Source organism: Taudactylus pleione, unplaced genomic scaffold (genome assembly GCF_031769625.1).
Source record: "Taudactylus pleione unplaced genomic scaffold, aTauple2 ptg000354l, whole genome shotgun sequence".
Taxonomy (NCBI): Eukaryota; Metazoa; Chordata; class Amphibia; order Anura; family Myobatrachidae; genus Taudactylus; species Taudactylus pleione.
In genome coordinates this window covers 46,625-67,563 of record NW_028284755.1, presented here as the reverse complement: position 1 = coordinate 67,563, position 20,939 = coordinate 46,625, and the positions used below count along the sequence as shown (strand labels likewise).

Genomic DNA, 20,939 nt, shown 5'->3' with positions numbered 1-20,939 from the left:
ATGCCACACCTTTTTTTTTTTTTTTTTTACCCCCACCTGAATCTTTTATTTGGTATTTTAAGGCTATTTGTTGTCGGCAGGTTTATGTTCCAGATTTCTCAAATCCACCATTAACATAACAAACCATGCAAGCTGAACTAGTCCACACAGCACAATTTTCATAAAAATCTCCATAGTGGAAGATGGTAGCTGGGCAGGGTTCATGTTCTACTACGGTTCAAAAAAACTAAAAATGTAGTCGTCAAATCTTCTAACATTTTGATTCTGTTAATCAAGCTCTAATTTATTCTTTGTAGAACTTGTTGAAAGTAATGACACTATCATTGAAAGTGATCAAAGGCAAAACAATGCCTTGGAGAACACACTACGTGAGCTGGAAGATGCTAAAGTTGAAAAGGAACAAAATAAAGTTCAGATAGACATCCTCACTCGCACTGTTGCCGAGTTGGAAGAGAAGCTTGCCAGATGCGAAGAACAGGTGATTCATTTGGAATCCAGAAAAGAAAATGTAGTCACTGAACTGCAGACCCAAAAAGATCTCGCACTCCAGCTAGAGGGAACTGTTGAAACATTAAAACAGGAGGTAGATCAGAATAAAATATACATTGCCGGCAAGGTTGCTCAAATCAAAACCATTCAAAGTAAGTTGGATGACTTTGGCAAGAGTGAGCCAAAAGAGTATTCTGGTGAGGTGGAGTTTTTTAATCTAAATGACATGATGGTTGAATCATCCAAGAGACACCTTGACGGAAATGACAGTCAGGCTGAAAAAATGGTTTCAGGCAGAGAGAGTGCGTTTTACAATGCTGTTGAAGGCCTATGGAAAAAATGCCAAGAAGTTCTCCAGGAATCTGTCAAAAAGAAAGAGCAGATCCTGCATCTTGAAAAACAGCTTGATGACCTACAAAACGATTTGTCTACACTACGAAACGCAAAGGATGTTCAGCAGAGCCAAGTGTCTTCCCAATGCTGCATTCTGAAGGAAAAAGATGAACTGATTGACCGGCTCAGAGAACAAGTGTTAGAACTCAACAACCATTTGGAAAGACACAAAAAGCAAGAAATTGACTATAAGAATGAGTTATTGTTAAATAGTCGACAGATAAAGGACTTTGGGCTTCTTGCGGATTCTTACAAAGACCAATATGAAAAGCTTAATGGCTTGGAAGAAAAGAGCAAAGAAAAATCTGGTGCCATTGAAAGATTGGAGAAACACTTGGCAGAACTCCAGACGGAGCACATGGATTGTGAAAAGAACATAAAAGCACTAAATAATGAGAAGGCTGAATTAGAAGAAAAGATTAGAAATGTACAGGAAGAACTTGCAGCTGCTGAACATGCTAAGGCCAAGAGCGAGAAACAAATCGGAGAGTCAGTAAAAGAGATGGAACTGTAAGTTGTTAATGATAAACTGTGACGAGGTTGCATGCATTTACTCCAAGCCCCATGCTTTAGGAAAGGCTTTTAAGTTATAGTCCAAATTTAGCTGTTTGTTGTAAATTAGTTATTGATTTTTGTAGTCAACTGCAGTTCTGTCATTCTTTATAAGAGTAAATAGTAAACAGTAAATTGTGTGATGAGAAATGTTAGTTTTATGTAACAATGGCCGTTTTGCTGCTGCAGTAGGAATGAGAGTCAGCTTGTGTCACTCCTATCCAGGCTATAATTAAGTTATTGTTTTCACTCTTCATTGTGTTATTAAGGTTAAAGAAAGAGCTCCTACAACAAACCAGTCAGCTAAATACGGTACAGCTCCAGCTTCAGAGAAAAGAGGAGGATTATACAGAGCTCAAAGATAAATTAGCTGATGCCAAAAAGCAAATACAGCAGGTGGAGAAAGAGGTCAGCGATTTATTTTTTACTTTTTCCCCTTGTTCTTATTTTGTTCACAGAATAAAGTAACGTTTTAAATGTACCGGCTAAATGGCCGAAATCTTACAGCTGCCTGCAACTCCCAGGCTCCTACATTTACCCAATAACCTTCAATTCATCGCCTTATCGAAATATTTCAGATCTCTACAATGCGGGAAGAGAAGAAGACACTAACCAGCAAAATTAATGACTATGAGAAAATTAAGAAACAGATGTCTTGTGATCTAGAAGTGAAACAGCGGAAAATTCAGCAGCTGAGCAAGGTTATCATAAATATTTCTAATACTACTTCACATTCTGCATGTCATTCTTACTGCAGTGAGGGCATACCGCCAGCTGAGTGTAGCAAATAAAATGTGCCCGCCTAAAGTGTGTGTATGTATGTATATGTGTGTGTATATATCAGCTCAAGTAGAGAGTCAAAATCATCTGCAGTATTCACTGTATGTCTCAATAGTCACTTGAAACTCCTGGTCCCAAAGAAAATAGTTTTATTATGAACAGTACAATTCTGAAGTAGCAGACGCCTTAAGTTTTAGTCAAAATACTAAAACCAGTAAGTTTCCAAGCACCACAAAGCTGGAGCTGTTGGTAAATACACTGCATGGCAAAAAGTATGTAGATGTCCAAACGTGGCACCCTTATATCGTATTGAACATGTCACTACAAACCCATTGGCTTTAATATGGACTTGGTCACCACCCACCCCACTGTCGGTTTTTTTTTAAATATCTTTTTATTGAAGCATGACTAATGGTGCATATACACGGTCAGATTTTCCTTCAGATCTGTACAATTTCAATTTTAAAAATCGTTCATATATGAAGGAAAATCTGACACATCTGACATGTTTGTCAGATGAACGATGCACGTTCCCGCTTGTCAGATAACAATATCTGACATCTAATGTGTTTGCAGTCAGATTTGGACGACTCCATTCGTTTTAATACCGTCTGAAATCGTTCGTAGTTCAAATCCTTGGTAAAATCGTTCATCTGACACATCTGACCGTGTATGCACCAATAGTGTTACAAGTATGAGAAAATGTACATGTCAGAAATTAGATAAAGATACAGAAATGTGTTACCTGATGAGAAAAATCTGTCCAGGAACCAAAGTGAGAAGTACGACCTATGAAAAATGTAATGCATATGGAGGGATGCAGTCAATTGAGCGATGGCCGGGATGCCGACTGCCAGAATCCTGATCAGCTGGTGATGCCAACGTCGGAATACCGACAGCCGGCATCCAGAACGTAACTACAGCAGGACCAGATTGCTGTTAGCTGCGGGGGGTGGTAAGTTGTCCCGGGGAGACTTAGGGTTAGCCTGCGGGAGGGGGGAGGATAGTGTTAGGCTACAGACGGGGGGGGATTAGGGTTAGGCACCATCAGGGGGAGGTTAAAGTTAGGCACCCCCGGTGGAGAGTTGGGTTTCGGATGCGGGAAGGGGGGCGGGGGGTTAGGGTTAGGCACCACCGGGGGGGAGGTAAGGGTTAAGCATCCCAAGGGTGGGGAGAGGGGGAGGGTTAGGGTACTTACCACCCGTAGTCAGGATTCTGAACAGCAGGCGTCCAACGTTGGGATTCTTTTTAGCCGCCGGCATATAATACCCAACCGATATGGAAGCGATATGCAAAGGAAATAACAATTGTAATAAACACAGAAGAGACTATTCTCATTCATAGCACTAACTAAAATGCAACAAAATGCTTATGCATCAACCACTTTTCTAATTTTCCTCATCCAAATAAACATGACCATCTCTGGTTTAAGGACCACAGGGGGTCAGGCACATCTTGAACAAACGTTACAAATGAAGTGCAAAATTTACAGATTCAAACTGAACTGCTAATGAGCGAGAGAGAGAGTAAAATAAGACTATGAAGGAGCCTCAATAGCAGAGGGAGAAAAGCAAAATGAACAGTATACCCCTCTGTTTCTATTAGAACAGCCTCCACTCATCTGCAAAGGCTTTCCACTAGGGTTTGGAACATGGCAGAGGGGATCTGTCTCTTGTCCGCCACAAGAGCATTGTGTGGTCAGGCACTGATTTTATGGCTATGAGCTGACTCATCAGATTCACCCCAAAGGTCGGGCTCTCTACAAGCCAGTCAAGTTTTTGCATCCTAATCTTCGCAAAACATTTTTGTGGTCCTCACTTTGCACTTGGGACTTTGTCATGATGAAGCAGGGAAGTGCCTTCCCCAAACTGTTGCCACCACATTGTAAGCAAACAATACAATGTCACATATAGTAGCATTAATATTTCCCTTCCCTGAAACTAAGATGCCCAGGCCAATCCATGGCCCCAGACCATTATTCCTCTCCACTAAACCCACTAAGCAGCCCCAGACCATTACAGCTCAGTGCTGTTATTGTCTCTTCTGCCTGTTGCTTTCCCGGCGCTGGCCACGCAGGATCTGTGCACCCCCATCAGCCTCTTCCATCTGGATATTTACAGACCGCTGCTGGGACTACTTCCACCCAACTGTCCTTCCCTCCCACCGGGCATGAGTCTTTGGGGCCGCTGCTGGTGATTCCCCTTCTGCTGGTTGGGTAGTGAGCTGCTCTGAGCACCTGTCACACCGCCGCCGATGGGATCAAGCTGCCCAGCATTTCCAGGGTGAATTCTGTATCGAAACTTGCCCTGGAAACTGCTGGGAACATCAGACTGTGCACAGAGGAGTGGACACCTGGGGGGCTGTCTCCTTGTCATTAAATAAAATAATTACTCGGCAACGACTGGTAGGAACTACAGTATGGGGTGCATATATTATTATTATAATAATAATAATAATATATGCACCCCATACTGTAAATTGCATGGATTTTAGAAGTCACTGAGTTTTGTGACCATATACAAAGTCTCAAGGCTTTTATATACTCACAGAGATCCAATTTACTTATAATATACATAATCATTTAATGGGTGGTGCACAGACTGCTACATCATTGCTGGAAGAGCAGGAGGAAATCCGTTCTGCACAGGGCACACAGCAGGATGGCACAGTTGCATGGGATGCGACCGTGTCAGAGAGAGCCCAGCTGATTGATGTGCCAGTTAAGTGTTTAAAAGAGCATGATCCTAATATTACATGTTTTGAAAGCAACTTTTTGATTTTCTGGTCTCTCTGTAAAAGTGGTTTTCCTGTGATGTGGTGATTTGTTGATTCGGAAAGTATTGTTTGTTTCATACTTGTATACATAGAAATGTACATGAAGTTTCAGCCACTGGGTGGTGCTGTTCTATTGCGGACAGTGTTTTTTTTTTTTTTTATATTATTATTAATATCTTATTTTACCGTGGCAGAGAAATTGACCTAGCTGCCCCTTCTATAAGCACATATATGTACTCTAAGAGAGTGATGTATCAAAGTGCATTATTTTATGGTAATTTGAAAAAACTGCCACTTAATTGGGTGTGGTAATATTGCAGTATTCTGTGGTTTGTGGCGGTTTTCACAGATGCGACTCGACTGGTGTTTACAGTAAACTGATCGTTCTTTAAAAAACGGTCGTTTCTCAATTAATTCTGCCAAGCATCACATTTTGACAAATATTTTAGTAACATCTTTATGCCTTTTATGACGTCTTTCTTTGTGTCCCTTGTGCAAGTTTACTTGTTGATGATGACTGTCATATGTTGATGCATAAGTACGCTATATATACAGTTGTGCATGTTGTTAGATTTGTGTCAAAATAATTTTTTGCGCTTACTTTGTGCACGCATTGTAGTGTTTAAATGTAAATGAACATTGACTTGACCAGTTTAGACATTGAGAACAGCTCCTAAAATATTTGCATCTTTTTGCTCAGCTTCCTTGACGATGTTCCCCATCACCTGATATGTGGAACCGTTTGTATATATCCCAGGTTACAATATCTGCATAGTGATTTGCGGTCCAATGTTCTTATCTGATAAATCAGCACAGTTTGAAAATCTCACAAAAGGAATCATTTTAAATTTGGTTTTAGAACAGAGTTTGTTACCCCCCAAGTGTACTATTCATTTACATAATAGTTTGTAATATGCTTATAAAAGCAGAACATTATAGATTACAAAGTATAAACAACAAAATAAGAAAAATCTAGTTATTTTTGATGACAGAAGCTGATGGGTATGCTGAGAGCTGTAGTTCCACAGCATCTGGAGAGCCCAAGGTTACGAAGTCTCACTTATATAAAATAACAAATCTGAACAACCATTATTTTCTCAGTGTTTCAGCTTTCTAATCATTTTGTCTCCATTCAATTTCTCGTTTCCAGTTTACAAATTATTACTTCATAACTGGGGCATCCGCTAAAATAAGCTGGTTAATCATTGTGACATGAAAGTGCTTATACCTACTGATAAGTCTTTGATTTATGTTACTATAGAAAAACTGAGATTCATAATTTGTTTTTTTTTATACCTATACATGTAGGAACACCGTGATAATGAGAAAAATGGAGACACAATGCAGCTTTACCAGAAGGCATGTCAAGGTAACGAGATTCATCGTCTATCTGATCTACGCACCTAAAGACATCTGTGATGTTTCTACAACCAAAATAACACATAATATACTATACCTGGGCTGACTTCAGATCTGCAGGCTACTAGTGGCTGAGCACACGGACAATTTTTATAATAGACCAGGGGGCAGATGTACTAAGCTCTACAAAGTGATATATTGTAGAGTGATAACTACTAAACAAACCCCTTCTGTTATTTTTAAAACACAGCCTCTAACACAGGGCTTGACAAATTTTTCTAAAATCTAGGAGCCAGGATGAAAGTGTAGGAGCCAGACCACCGTCCCCCCCCAAAAAAAAATTACAGGAGTGAGTGAGGAGCACAGCTCTGTGTGTTATATAACTGTTGTACACACTATACTAGTCCACAAAATGGTCACAGTTGAATGGGTACAGTAAGATGGAGGCCCTTCACTGCTCTGCACAGCTCACCTGCTCCTCCCACCACCCTCCAGTAATAACGGACCACATTTCACTTAAGATAATGGTGCCAGAAAGTACAACAAAACCCCCCTCCACTCATGGTCACACCAATATCCCTTTGGAGCTGCTCCGCAATCCCTGGCCTCGCATAGACCCTACTACTGGAGAGCTCTATGCAGCCAGAGGTAGGAGACCGTAGACAGCCGAGACGTACGGAGGATCAGCATAGACTGGGACAGACAGCAGGGATCAGAGCAGGCCAGGATGGAGAGGAGTCGTCAGTGCAGGCCAGGACGGACACAGGCACAGCAGTCACCGCAGGCGACACTCAGCATGATATGAACACTGCAATACTATAGGCATGAATCTCCGCCAGAGCGGATGAGGATCTGCTTCCTCCCTCACTGCAAAATCTAGTAGCCAGGCAGCAATATCTGGAAGCCATGGCGACCTGGCTCCCGAGACTTGTCGAGCCCTCCTGTAACATGACAGGTAGGAGCTGAGTGGCTGGTAGTTTTTTACTTTTCAGAGCTTAGCACATCTCGGAATTGGATACGCTTGCCTAAAGAGGGGAGTTTGGAGGCCAGGGAAATGTCTTGATGTATGAGGGCGGAAGTAAAAGCCCCTTGATAGGGAATAGGAGTGGGTACTGAGTATGTGCTAGAGGTAGAGATACACCTAGGGGAGAAACATTTCTTAAATCTACTTGTGTAGGAGATGTTACTTTGAAATGCATTTTTATCCTCATCCTTGGTCAATAAGGCAAGGAATAAGTTATGGAATAATTCTTTTGAAGGTTTACGTTCAGCAATGCCTAGATTTGAATTAATGATCTTGCTTGAAGACCTACATGAAGACTCTGAATATCAGGGGGCTCTTTCATTTAGTTGTGCAATGTTTGATTCCGTCCAGAGCTGTATAAAACCATTTGCCAGGTTACGCGCATTAAGAGTATCTGCAAAAAATGGGAGGTGTGTCTTTTGACCCTTCTGCAATTTCGCTAAAGGCATTTTTCGGGTATGGAGATGGCACTTCACCGCACATCTTACACAACATCAGGGATAGACATTCCTGCAGAACATATATACACCTTGTGTATATACTGCAGTGCCGGGCATGGTGTGGTTTTTTTGTACCTACCTAAAGAATATATAATATAAGGAGCACGAGCACCCAGTGAGCTGACTGATTTACAGGAGAGTGCTGAATTATATTGGTTAAAAAAAAAAAAAAAAAATATATATATATATATATATATATATATATAATATTGCTGTATGAATGACACTGAAAAGGAGAGTTTTGATATTACTTCAGTGAGAATAATGCATTCGCTATTATTAAAATAAATTTGTATGGGTATTATCGGTCGCTGCTGTTTTGTAATACTCCATGAGACTCCCATATTGCGCAATTAGAATTCTTTAAGTTCCATGAGAGGGGTTTCATTGGGGAGCTCTTATGTGCTGTGCACACACGGCATACTTGGTAAGTATGTGGAGACACTTGTCTTCCTGGTGTGAAAATAGTGTATTTTCTAGAAGACTCTGCAGAATAAAACCGCAATTCTTCAAATACTATCCACTTTGTTTAAAGGTTATTGCTTGATTAAGGATATATCCAAAGCCGCCTTTCATGAGACACCGTTAAAATGAAAGTCACACAAGTTATTGCAAAATGAGAAATTTTTATGCAAATAATGTATCCTTCTCAAAGCCTGTATTCTTCAATGTGTCTCTTTAATGACTGCAAATTGTCCAATGTAATGCTCTGTATATCCGTAAATTAACCATTATCAGATTGAAGAAATACTCTCATTCTTTTCTATCTACAATTTGAAATATTCTAGTTGACTATAGGTAAAGGCAAATGGTATTATTATCCTATGTTAAATAGCATTGCATTAACAATCAGTACCTGCTTACAGTACCTTGACCAGAAATCTGAATGCCTGGTATTCATGAAGACAAGCAGAATTAAGTTTTTAAATGTCTAAATAGGGTCACATTCAACTCCAAGAATGGCACAGGAAATGAATCACCTGTTTAATGTATTTTCTGCTCAATGAGCGCGTGTTTGCACAGTTACAAATTGCAAGTGTCTCAGGTGACTTTTACAAGAAGGCATTCATGTTTCTGCATTTAATTATGTATTCGCCTATCTGTGACAATGAAATGTAGTGTCTACAGTGTGTCAATTTACTCTATTATATTAAAGCAAAAATTCCTCTGACAGATGAGTGTTAGGTTTGCAAAGTGAGCTTTATTATTAACTTTTCCCATATTTAATAAAGTGTGCATGGAATTTCAGCTTAGTGGCCAAACATAATTCAAATAATTTCTAATGGAAGATTGACTCATTAGTAAAATGTGAATAAATACTTTCTTCGGGACCAGAAGTCATCTTTAAGGTAATTCATGATGATAAATGGACACTATGGGGTATATTTACTAAATTGCCGGTTTTTAGAAGGAGATGTTTCCCTTAACAACCAAACAGATTCTAGCTCTTATAATCTAGCAGTGCTAGTTAAAAGTTATGTAGAATCTGGTTGCTATGGGCAACGTCTCCACTTCTATAAACCCTCACTTTAGTAAATATACTCCCTAGCTGTGTTGGAAGGATGGGGATGAGCTGTGCGAGAGGGTGTATAGTGTGTGTTTTTATTCTACGTTTTGTTACTTTGCACTTGACTTTAATGGAAATTTTAATAAAAAAAAAGAGTGAAAACCTGGGAATGTATTTTGTACATACTGGCATCGGCAATCTGTTTGTTTTTGCATTAGCTGATTTAATGCATTGGAAATGTGACAGCTGCAGCAAACAGTAAGCATCATCCTTGCCTTGTGTTTTGTGTACTGGGACTAATCAGCGGTTCTGTGGGAGTTTCTGGCTAGCTAGCAAGTGATATAGTGTGCACTTGTTTTCCTGCTGCAGGGAAAACAGAATGGAAATTAGAATATTTTCTGGATGATGATAATTTAGATAATTTTCTTTCAAATCTGTTTTTCATATTTGTACAATTTTAATGTATATTCATTTTTTATTTATTATTCCCATCATTTCAACTACATTAGCTTGTACTAACACAAGTGAAGCTGCAAACTCCCATGATCCCTCTGTTTTGATGTACGGCCCTTTCATAGCACACAAGTCTGGTGTCATGGTGCAGTAACAAGGCGGGTCTGATAAGTTGCGGTATGGCTGTCAGAGGTCTGACAATATGACAGACTACAATGGGGTGGGAATCACAAACCTGTAGTTTGCTCATTGCACAGAGGAAGTCTATAAAACGGCCTGGGATACGCATGACCCTGTTATTGGCACAATTGAGTAAATATGCAACTGGCTGTTACTGTGTATGCGCCTGTTTTATCGAATAGTGTGTGTATGTCTGAAAGCGCATAGTAATAGTTATTTATATGCAATCACAGTTATTAGCTGAATTGGCAGTAACGTGTGGGGCTCATTCTGTCTCCCCCACTCCCTCTCTGGCTTATATAATAGGGTGCGAGCTTGTGCCGCTGCAGGAATTCATGCGAGTATTCCCGTATTTATAAAGCAGCAATCATTGTAAGAGCAAAACAAGCTGGTATTCATTTTACAATGATTGTCACTTTAAAAATACAGGAATACTTGCACAAGCTCACACCCTATTACATAAGCCTCCCTTGATTGTAAATTATCAGTGCAAACATTTTAATATATAGGTGCAGAAGTAGGTAATTTAGATTTATAAATGTACACACTTTTTTTTTTTTTCTTTTCTACTTCAGGGTCCATAGGGGTCCACAGGGTGACCTTGGGGTATAGCTGGATCCTCGGGCACCACGGAGTTAAAGCTTTCAGCTGCTCCCAGGATGCACTTGGGTCCAACCTCCCCTATACCCCGCCCGCGAGCCACAGGCACCTCAGTTTTAGATGGTGCCCGGCCGCAGTCGGGTCACCCTGCGGGGTGGGCTGCAGGAGCAGCCCCCTAAAGCTTTTAATTTTTTATTTAACTTAGTTAAATTTATTTATTTTTTACTATAAGTTTTTTCTCTAGAGCAGCAGCGCTGGGCTGTCTGTACAGACGCCCACGCTGCCGCTCCTTCTCCCTGCTGGCGCCGCGACGCCAGCACTGAACTGGGGATCGCGGCGGGGGAAGCCAGAGTTTGTACTAGCTGGACTCTGGTTTCCCCCGGGACTGCTGCCGGAAGACGCCGGGGAGATCAGGTAAGCCGCGCACCGCTGATTAGCGGCGGTGCGCGGGTTCCTTTCAAATGCAGTCCCATGCCCCCGGTCTAGGGGACAGACCGGGGGCGCTAGCGGTGGCGGCGGGCCCCCCCTCCAGCGGAGGCATACCCCGCCAGACCACTAGACCACCAGGGTTAATATCGCGGCAAGCGGGATGCCGGCAACCCGGGGGTTAATATGCTAGCCAGGGGAGGAAGCCTTCCCTGTCTAGCGGCTCCTCCCCTCAGCTCAGCGCGCCTTTCAGCACGGAGTCTGGCGTCGCTGAGCTGCAGATACTCGGGCCACTCCTCCTCTGAGGTCTCCAGCGGCCATTTTCTTACTGGCAGCGTGGATACTCTCAGGGAGCACGCGGACCGGTCCCCCTGTGTACCTCTCCCCTGCAAAAGGACAGTGTACACAGCGCTATAGCCCTCCCAGACACTGAATCTGGGAGGTTGATTGTAGTGGAAAGGTGCAGTGAGTATATCTTCCTGCATGGTATGTGACTTTTGCTAGTGCTGCCTGTCTGTCTTTTTTCTACTTACTGTCAGCCTATACCTATCCCTTTCCTTCTCCTACAAGCCCTACAGGTGTGCGGGGGAAGGGTGTTTCTACTGACCTCACCTATATAGATCACGTATTGGTGAGGTCCGTCACATACAGTTGTGTGCTACACGGTGCCATATTGTGGGCTGTTGTCCAGCACACGGGTGAGTGCGCACGTTTTCTTCCAACGTCATGTCCGAGGAGGAGATTGAGCACTCCGGGGCTCCGGTATTGTTCTCCTGCAGGCGCTGTTCTGCAGGAGTGGATAGGGAGGATTTGTCACAGGACGGCCTGTGTGGACGGTGCCAGGCGCTCCCTGGTATGTCTAAACCTCCCATGTCGCAGGAGCCACCATGGGCGATGTTTTCCCAGGTGCTGGTGTCCATCGCGGACCGTCTGTCGGTCCCGACTGCCGCCCCTACTAGGGCGTTGCCCCAGCCTGCCATCCCCCATTCCCCGGGTGTCCCACAATTATTGCAGACTCCCCCGGGGTCTCAGCCTGTTGGTCCCTATGCGGGGTTGCCAATGTATATTCAGTCCACCCCTGTGGCACAGCAGGCTGTGGTGCCGTTTCAGGCTCCTGTGGCAGCTCCTCCACCCTGGGTGGATGCGCTTTCCCACACTGTCCAAGATTTGGCGGCAACATCTTCGGCTTTTCAGTCGATGTTGCGCAGTGACGTGCCCTCCAGGGCGTCTAAACGCTCAGTCATGGCGCAGGCTGCGCATCTTCCGGATTCTGAGGTGTCCTCGGATGATGGTAAGGTGCAGGATGACTCTGCCTCAGATGCCTCAGTCCAGGAGGTAGACACTAAGTCTTCCATCAATGTGCGGGCTCTGGTTAAGGCGGTGCGGGCCATTCTTCTGATTGAGGATGAGACACCCGCTCCCAAGTCGAGGTATCCTAGTTTTAAAAGAGCTAAGGTTACTTCTGCAGCGTTCCCCTTGTCTGATCAGTTGACTGATCACATGGCGGTGGCCTGGCAGACACCCAGTAAGCGTTTCCTGCCACAGAAACGCTTGGCGTCCAATTATCCGTTCCCGGAGGCGCATTGTAAGAAATAGGAAATTCCGCCTGCAGTCGATTCCCATGTAACACGCCTCATCAGGAGTGCTACTTTGCCATTGCCGTCTATATCCTCGCTGAAGGATCCTACGGACAGGAAGGTTGAGACTTGTTTAAAGTCTATTTATTCTCTCTCAGGGGCGGTAGCCCGGCCGTCCATGGCCATCTCCTGGGTGGCCAAGGCCATTGAGGGGTGGGCCAACGCCTTGGAGGACGCGTTTACGGATGAAGCTCCGGACGTCCAGAGGGCGTTGTTAGGACAGATGAGAGATGCCGCCTCCTACATTGGAGAAGCATCTTTGGATGCTAGCCTGTTGACCTCTAGGGTTTCGGCGGCAGCAGTGTCTGCTCGTAGATCCTTGTGGTTGCGGTCTTGGAGAGCAGACGCGGATTCAAAGGAAGGCTTGGAGGCCTTACCTTTTAATGGAGAATTACTATTTGGTCTGGACCTGGACAAAATAGTAGATACCCTGGCGAAATCCAAGTCAGCCTTCCTCCCTTCAGCTACTACACCTGCTAAGGTCCGGAGCTCGGCCTTTCGTTCCTTTCGGGTTCAGGGCAAGGCAAAGGGTCAGTCCTTCCCGAGGCAGTCCGCACCCAAGACCGCCTCAAAGCCAAAGAAGCAAGCCTGGAGTGCTAGGCGCCCTTCTTCCAAGCCAGAAGATAAGCCTTCTGCGTGATGGGACGGGCCTCCCTCTGGGGGACCCCAGAGTGGGAGGCTGACTTCTTCAATTCGCCCAGTGCTGGCACAATACCACCACGGATGCCTGGGTGCGAGAAGTGGTCTCCCAGGGGTACGCCCTGTCTTTTCGGCACAGGCCGCCTTGCCAGTTTTTTTTGCACAAGTCCTTCTCAGGACAAAACCAAGGCCTTGCAGGTTCAGGAAGCCATAGAGGCCTTGCTGACGGCGGGGGTCATTATACCCGTACCACAGTCTCAACGTGGGATGGGGTATTACTCTACGCTGTTTCTGGTGCAGAAACCCAATGGCTCTCATCGCCCCATCCTCAATTTGAAGTCCCTGAACAGGTTTCTCAGGGTTCCCAAATTCAGGATGGAAACTTTGCGTTCCATCATTCTGGCGATGGAACCGGGGGATTATATGGTCTCCCTGGATATCCAGGACGCCTACCTCCATGTGCCTATAGCAACATCGCACCAACAGTTTCTGCGGTTTGCTATTCTCCACAACCACTACCAATTCAGGGCTCTACCCTTTGGTCTCTCCTCGGCACCAAGGGTATTTACCAAGGTGATGGCGGTCATGGCGGCTCACCTTCGGAGCCAGGGGATACGGTTGCTACCGTATCTAGACGACCTCCTCTTGCTGGCAAGCTCCCCGGAGGTACTGATCCAGCATCTCCACCTGACGGTCGCTTGTCTACAGGCGCACGGCTGGTTGATCGACTGGAAGAAGTCCTCCCTCATCCCATCACAGCGGATGGTTCATTTGGGGACCCTGCTGGACTCTCGTCAGCAACGGATTTTTCTGACTCCAGAGAAGGTCTCCTCCTTACAGCTGCGGATTCACGGCTGTCTGAGCAGTGGCAGAGTGTCGGTGCACTCAGCGATGAGAGTTTTGGGGTCCATGGTGTCGGCATTCGACATGGTGGAGTTTGCCCAGTTCCATTCCAGGCCCTGCAGGGGCTAATTCTTTCAGAATGGAACGGATTGCCACACAGGATCCGCTCTCAGATGCTGGTGTTGTTCTCGGAGGTGCGTCTGTCCCTAGCCTGGTGGCTGCAGACAGCTCATCTCCTAGAGGGGCGCCCCTTTTGGATCCCGGAATGGGTTCTGCTCACGACAGATGCCAGTCTTGGGGTTGGGGGGCGGTGACAGGCTCCTTGTCACTTCAGGGTCGTTGGTCGGCGGAGGAAGCGATTCTTCCCATCAACATCCTGGAACTGAGGGCAGTATACAGAGCCCTGCAGTCGTCCGGCACCGCTCTTCACGGAAGGGCCGTTCAGGTGCAGTCAGACAACGCCACCACGGTGGCGTACATCAATCACCAGGGAGGGACTCGCAGTCGAGCTGCGATGTCGGAGGTGTCCCGCGTCCTGGCTTGGGCGGAGCGCTATCTTCCAGCTCTCTCGGCAGTTTTCATCCCAGGAGTCCTCAATTGGGAGGCAGACTTCCTCAGCCGTTACGACGTGCATCCCGGGGAATGGTCGCTTCATCCAGAAGTATTCCAACTACTCGTGGACAAGTGGGGGCTGCCAGAGCTGGACCTGATGGCGTCCCGTCACAATCACAAGCTGCCCGTGTACGGGTCAAGGACAAGGGACGCAGGCGCAAGTCTGATAGACGCGCTGTCGGTGAGATGGCTGTTTCAGCTGGCTTACTTGTTCCCTCCAATATCTCTGCTGCCTCGGGTCCTGCGCAAGTTCAAACAGGACGGAGGCACACTGATCCTGGTGGCCCCAGCGTGGCCCAGAAGGCCGTGGTACTCCGATCTGCGGAGCTTGTCCATCGACGCTCCGTTCCTCCTACCTCAACGGCGGGACCTGTTCTCAGGGGCCCTGTCTTCACCCGGATCTGAGTCGACTATCTTTGACGGCGTGGCTCTTGAGACAGCCGTCCTGAGGTCTCGGGGCTTTTCTAGCTCCGTTATTACCACCATGCTGAGGGCGCGCAAGCCTGCTTCCGCGAGGATCTATCACAGAGTGTGGCACACTTTCTTTCAGTGGTGCGAAGCCAGAAACTATGATCCCCAGGTGTTCCGGGTTTCGCGTATTCTGGCTTTCCTTCAGTCGGGTTTGGACTTAGGATTACGTCTTTCCTCGCTGAAGGTACACGTGTCTGCTCTGTCGGTGTGGTTCCAGCGCAGGATCGCTGCTATGCCGGATGTACACACCTTTTTCCAGGGAGTTTTGAGAATCCAGCCTCCCTTTGTGCCACCTGTGGCCCGTGGGATTTGGCGGTGGTTCTTCGGGCCTTACAGGGTCCGCCTTTTGAGCCCTTGGAGTCAGTGGAGCTCAAGTGGCTAACTTTTAAAACTGTTTTCCTCTTGGCAATTGCTTCTGCCAGGAGGGTTTCAGATTTGGGGGCGCTTTCTTGTCGTCCCCCTTTTCTGATTTTTCATCAGGACAGAGCGGTGCTTCGCACTCGTCCTGATTTCCTGCCTAAGGTGGTTTCCAGGTTCCACATTAATCAGGAAATTGTTGTACCAGCCTTTCAGTCGCCTGATCTTTCGGCTGGGGAGACTTCCTTAGACGTTGTCCGTGCACTCCAGGTTTATGTGGACCGGACTAGTTCTGTGAGGAATTCGGATTCTTTGTTTATCCTCTTTGGTTTTCACAAGAGGGGTTGGCCTGCCAACAAACAGACTCTAGCCCGTTGGCTTCGTTCTGTTATTATTGAGGCTTATATGCAGGAGGGTTTACCTGTTCCAGCCTCTGTTAAGGCTCATTCCACTCGGTCTGTGGGTCCCTCTTGGGCTGCTAGACGTGGCGCCTCTGCTGTTCAGCTCTGTAAGGCGGCCACCTGGTCTTCCATTCAGACCTTTTTGAGGTTCTATGCGTTTGACACCTTTGCCTCTCAGGATGCATCCTTTGGGCGCCGGGTTCTCCTATCAGCACAGGAGCGTCCCCGCCCTTAGTTGGACTGCTTTGGGACATCCCCAAGGTCACCCTGTGGACCCCTATGGACCCTGAAGTAGAAAACAAGAGATATGGTAAGAACTTACCTTTGTTATCTCTGTTTCTACAAAGTCCATAGGGTCCACAGGGCACCCGCCCTGACGCACCTGTCTTCATATGGGCTGTGTGACTGGTCACCGGTTTTCCGTCTCCCGTTTCTGTGAGTATGGTTCTTGTGTGTTCCAGTCTTCCTTCTCTCTGTTTCGTCTCCTCCTCCGGCCTGGGCTGCTTACCAACTGAAATGCCTGTGGCTCGGGGGCGGGGTATAGGGGAGGTTGGACCCAAGTGCATCCTGGGAGCAGCTGAAAGCTTTAACTCCGTGGTGCCCGAGGATCCAGGATCCAGCTATACCCCAAGGTCACCCTGTGGACCCCTATGGACTTCGTAGAAACAGAGATAACAAAGGTAAGTTCTTACCATATCTCTTGTTTTCACTATACCTCCACATCTCAAACATATCAGCTGCTTAATGAAATCCCCTAGCAGCAGCAGCAGGAGTGACACAATGCTATCACATTAATACTCTGCATTTACCTACATCACTGGATTTTGATGTACAGTATGTGATAGAAACTCATTTGGACTTGTGTTATTGCTCATAAAGTGCAACAGTTAATTATCACTGCTGAGAAAACACATGAAACGTGTTGCATCTGTGTGCCTTAGATGTGAAGATGAAGGAGAAGATAATTGAGGACATGAAGCTGGCACTTATTGAGCAGGAGCAGACTCAGGAAGAACAAGAGCGAGCACTTGAAGCCAAAGTAGAAGAAGCAGAAACCTTATCTGAAAGTAAGTGTGTTGTCTGGGAAAAGGGTAATTTGTGTTCTGCAGTGAGGCTTCTTATTGAATATATGTCAGACAGCACCACTGTATATATTGTGTGTACTCGCTATTCAGGTGAAGCTTTTTCTGTATTATCTAATGTGTAACTTTCAGTCCCCGCATCACATTGGATGCAGCTATATTGTAGGCCTTGTGCTTCAGTGATGTCACTAGTTTCTAGGACACGTTGTTGTCATGTATAGTTCTCCCCACTACAGTGCGTACACGCTGGGTAATGCTGGTATGACTGGCCTGCAGACTTATGACCTCTAGGCCACATACAGTTAGATTCTCCTATAACTTTTGCCTGTGCTGCTTCATTCCACACATCATTTATTGCTTTCTGTACAGAATTGGAGATGTGGAAGCAAAGGTATAGAGAGCTCGAGAAGGTCTCCGGCAAAGAAACTCTGACACAGCTAAGCTGCGGAACTAATGAGAACACAGAGGCTGTTAATTCAGAAGTGACCAAGCTGCAGAACGGAATAAAGGTAGATTTATAAATATGATGTCAAATTGGAAAATATAAATTGAATTCAGCCTTGTTGCAATGGTCCTCAGAAATATTTATTATTATAAGGGGGTCTTGTTAGTGTGGTACGAGCAGTAGGTTGCTTTCATCTGTCAAAGCATCTAGAGCTACTATGCCTTTGTACAGGGCAGAGCATATTGTTATTACTGTAAGGTGACACTGCAGTGCTCCACAGCACCAGACAGTAGAGAGAATATAGAAAAACATTTTGTGAAACAGGAGGAGATTTATCAGTTTTTTAAAGATGACAAATGGAGGTGTTTCCCATAGCAAGTTATCAGATTCTGGCTATCATTTTATAGAAGGAACTGGATAAATAACACTTTTAATCTGATTGTTTGCTATGGTAAAAACTTCCACTTCTCCTTTTTAGAATGATTGATAAATCTTTCCCTTAATGATTAGATAACACAACTTCACAGTTTGGCTAAATACTGACCTACGCTTTCCTGGGTAGCCTCTTTTCTACATCCCAGCTCCCCTGTATCATAAGGCATTGAGACTGATAAAAGCTACCTGGGAGAGATCACAGATCTATAGATGTGTCAACATACATCTATCCTCTTTGCACTACAAGTCGCATTACACAATGCGTAAGCGCCGAGCGACTCTAGCGCTAAGCGTCCTTTTCGTGCGACTTATTCACTTAAAAGGCACTTTACAGTCTGTGTGCATACGGGTTATCTCTGTATGCAAAATGCTATGTTACAGTGTCAGTGGCTGTGACACTGTAAGGTAGCATTTCTCATGCAGATACAGCCGCAGTCACATACAGAATTTAGGCATGCTGCATATCATTTTAATCAGCAGAAGGTGCTTGTGCGTCTGTTGTTGAGATTAGCAATTACATATAGCAGTCCAGTTATTCTGTGCTCTGTCCTGGGTGAAAACTTTTACCCATCTCTGGGGCAAATAGCATTGCATTAAAAAATGGAAATGTACATGTTTTCTTTGATAATTACATTTTGAGCATCTATGTATGTGATAAATGTCCACTTAACCAATCACCGTTACTATGACCTGGTGAAATAAGTCACTTCAAGTGCTAAGGAATATTTGAAGTGTACCCATTTCTTATTTTAATATATGTGTTGAGTCTTTTCTTGTTGCAGCTTAGTGTGTGTATCTTCCAGCAGGCATTAAGCTGTTCTCTAGCTGTTGCAAGGCATGCTGGGATGTGTATTTCAACAGTTTTAGCATGGCCAAATAGCAAAACTGGGACAGGACATGCTGGGATGTACAGTTCTACAACAGGCACTCACAACGCGTGAGTGCCGTGAGACTTGGTAGCGACGTGTGCACAGCGATGCGAATTGGACGCACAAGTAGCTTCTACTGATTAAAATGATGAGGCATGCCTATATTCTGTGTGCAACTGCGGGTTTATCTGCATGCGAAATGCTACGTTACAGTGCCAGTGGCTGTGACCCTGTAACGTAGCATTTCGCATGCAGATGCACCTGCAGTTGTGCACACAATATAGGCATGCCTCATATCATTTTAATCAGCAGAAGCTGCTTGTGTGTTCTGTTCGCATCACTATGTGAATAAGAAGCATTTAAAGGTAAAAAGTCGCACAAATAGACACTGTGCGCTACAGTCTCACCCTACAGTAATGGCACGACTAGAAGGGACTGTTTAATGCGTAGGGAGGCTAGATGTATAACAACACATCTGTAATACTTGATGGTCATGTTGATTATTTGTCATAAATGTAACATATTCACATTGTATTCACAGTTTCACTTTGTTACACTATCAACCTCAATTTAGCTTACTCTATATCATCTATTATCTCTGTATGCGTATGTATTTTGTGTATACTTTGTTTATTTTGTTTATTGCTGTCTAGGAGTTTGAAGAAAAATACAGTAATGATAGAAAGAACTGGCTAGAGGAGAAAAAGTCCCTTCTTACGCAAGCCAAAGAGTCTGAGAGTCAGCGGAACAGAGAGATGAGAAAGTTTGCAGAGGACAGAGAGCGTTATGTGAAACAGCAGGCAGAGATGGTAAATTAATTCATATGTGACTTTGTTATAGTTTGCCATGGAAACATGGGAATGCAGAGCTAAAAATTCACTAGTTTACCAAAATATTTATTTTTATGTATGCGCAGGATCCCATTTGTCGTTTTTAGATCAGCTACAAGTACAACGAAAGCATTTTCAAAGAGTGTGAGCGAGGTCTTAGTGTTTATCTGCCAATCTACATTATAAATAAATGACTATGAATAAACGGTTCTTTCCTCATCACAAGAGATCATTTGTATGTTGAATCTGTTGAATATTTAGAACGTCTTAAACCCCACCCACTGCAGAAACTTTTTACTGCTAAAAATAAAGTAATAAAAAATCTCACTAGGATAAAATCGGCGACATGCTTGGCGTCACCAGGACGCTTCTTCAGGCATTGACGGGTGGATCTTATTAAGTTTATGGTCATGCTGCTGGTTAGAGGATTAAAACATTCAGGTTTGTAGATGCAGCCAAGCCTAAAGGTGTATCCTTTATCCTCATGGACTTTGGACCTTGACTAGTTGAGAAGAGCCTGGTATGTGGATGTCCAGGCATAATGTTATGGCTTAATCATCTGTTGAAGCCATCATTTGAAAGTTCTAATGAATTTCTGGGGTATGTTTTCGGGTTTTAAACCATAATTAGTACATCTCTACTGAGGTGTAATTGGGCATTCTACTTCAGGGTCCATAGGGGGTCCACAGGGTTGGGAACTAAATCCGGGCACCACGCAGTTAAAGCTTTTAGCTCCCAGGATGCACTTGGGTCCACTCTCCCTATAACTCCACCCCCCAGCCAGAGGCACCTCAGTTTAAGTTGGTGCCCGGCCGGAGTTGGGTCACCGTTACTGCAGGGGGGCTGCTTAGCAGCCCCTAAGCTTAAGAGTTTTATTTTTTATTACTCTTCAGAGCGGCAGCATCAGACTGTCCAATGGACGTCTGAGCAGCCGCTCCTACACCCCGCCGGCGCTGCGACGCCAGTACAGATCTGGGGATCGCAGCGGGACCCCAGAGTCTGTACTAGCCGGGCTCTGGAGGAATCCCTGGGCTGCTGCCGGATCGACGGGGACAGGTAAGTCGCGTGGTCACCGCTTGCGGTGATCCACGTGTGAATATGCAGCCTTATGCCTCCGGTCTCTGGGGACAGACCGGAGGCGCTAGCGGTGGCGGCGGGCTCCCCCTCCATGGAGGCATACCCCGCGTGTCCACAGCCCACCAGGGATTATAGCGGCAGCGGGAGCCGGCATCCCGGGGGGTTAATTGCTAGCCAGGGGAGGAAACCTTCCCTGTCTAGCG

The 20,939-nt window shown here is 45.2% G+C and overlaps 1 protein-coding gene across 2 annotated transcripts in view; it reads left to right on the top strand.

The window, feature by feature from the left end:
* The window catches only part of KIF20B (kinesin family member 20B), a 131,201-nt gene that overhangs the window by 79,296 nt on the left and 30,966 nt on the right, over positions 1-20,939 (top strand). For both annotated transcript variants that reach the window (XM_088444327.1, XM_088444328.1), the window contains exons 20-26: positions 297-1,392; positions 1,704-1,842; positions 2,013-2,135; positions 6,298-6,358; positions 16,940-17,065; positions 17,450-17,589; positions 19,483-19,638. In XM_088444327.1, the coding sequence (XP_088300453.1) occupies positions 297-1,392; positions 1,704-1,842; positions 2,013-2,135; positions 6,298-6,358; positions 16,940-17,065; positions 17,450-17,589; positions 19,483-19,638 (1,841 nt within the window). The remainder of the gene's footprint in view (positions 1-296; positions 1,393-1,703; positions 1,843-2,012; positions 2,136-6,297; positions 6,359-16,939; positions 17,066-17,449; positions 17,590-19,482; positions 19,639-20,939) is intronic.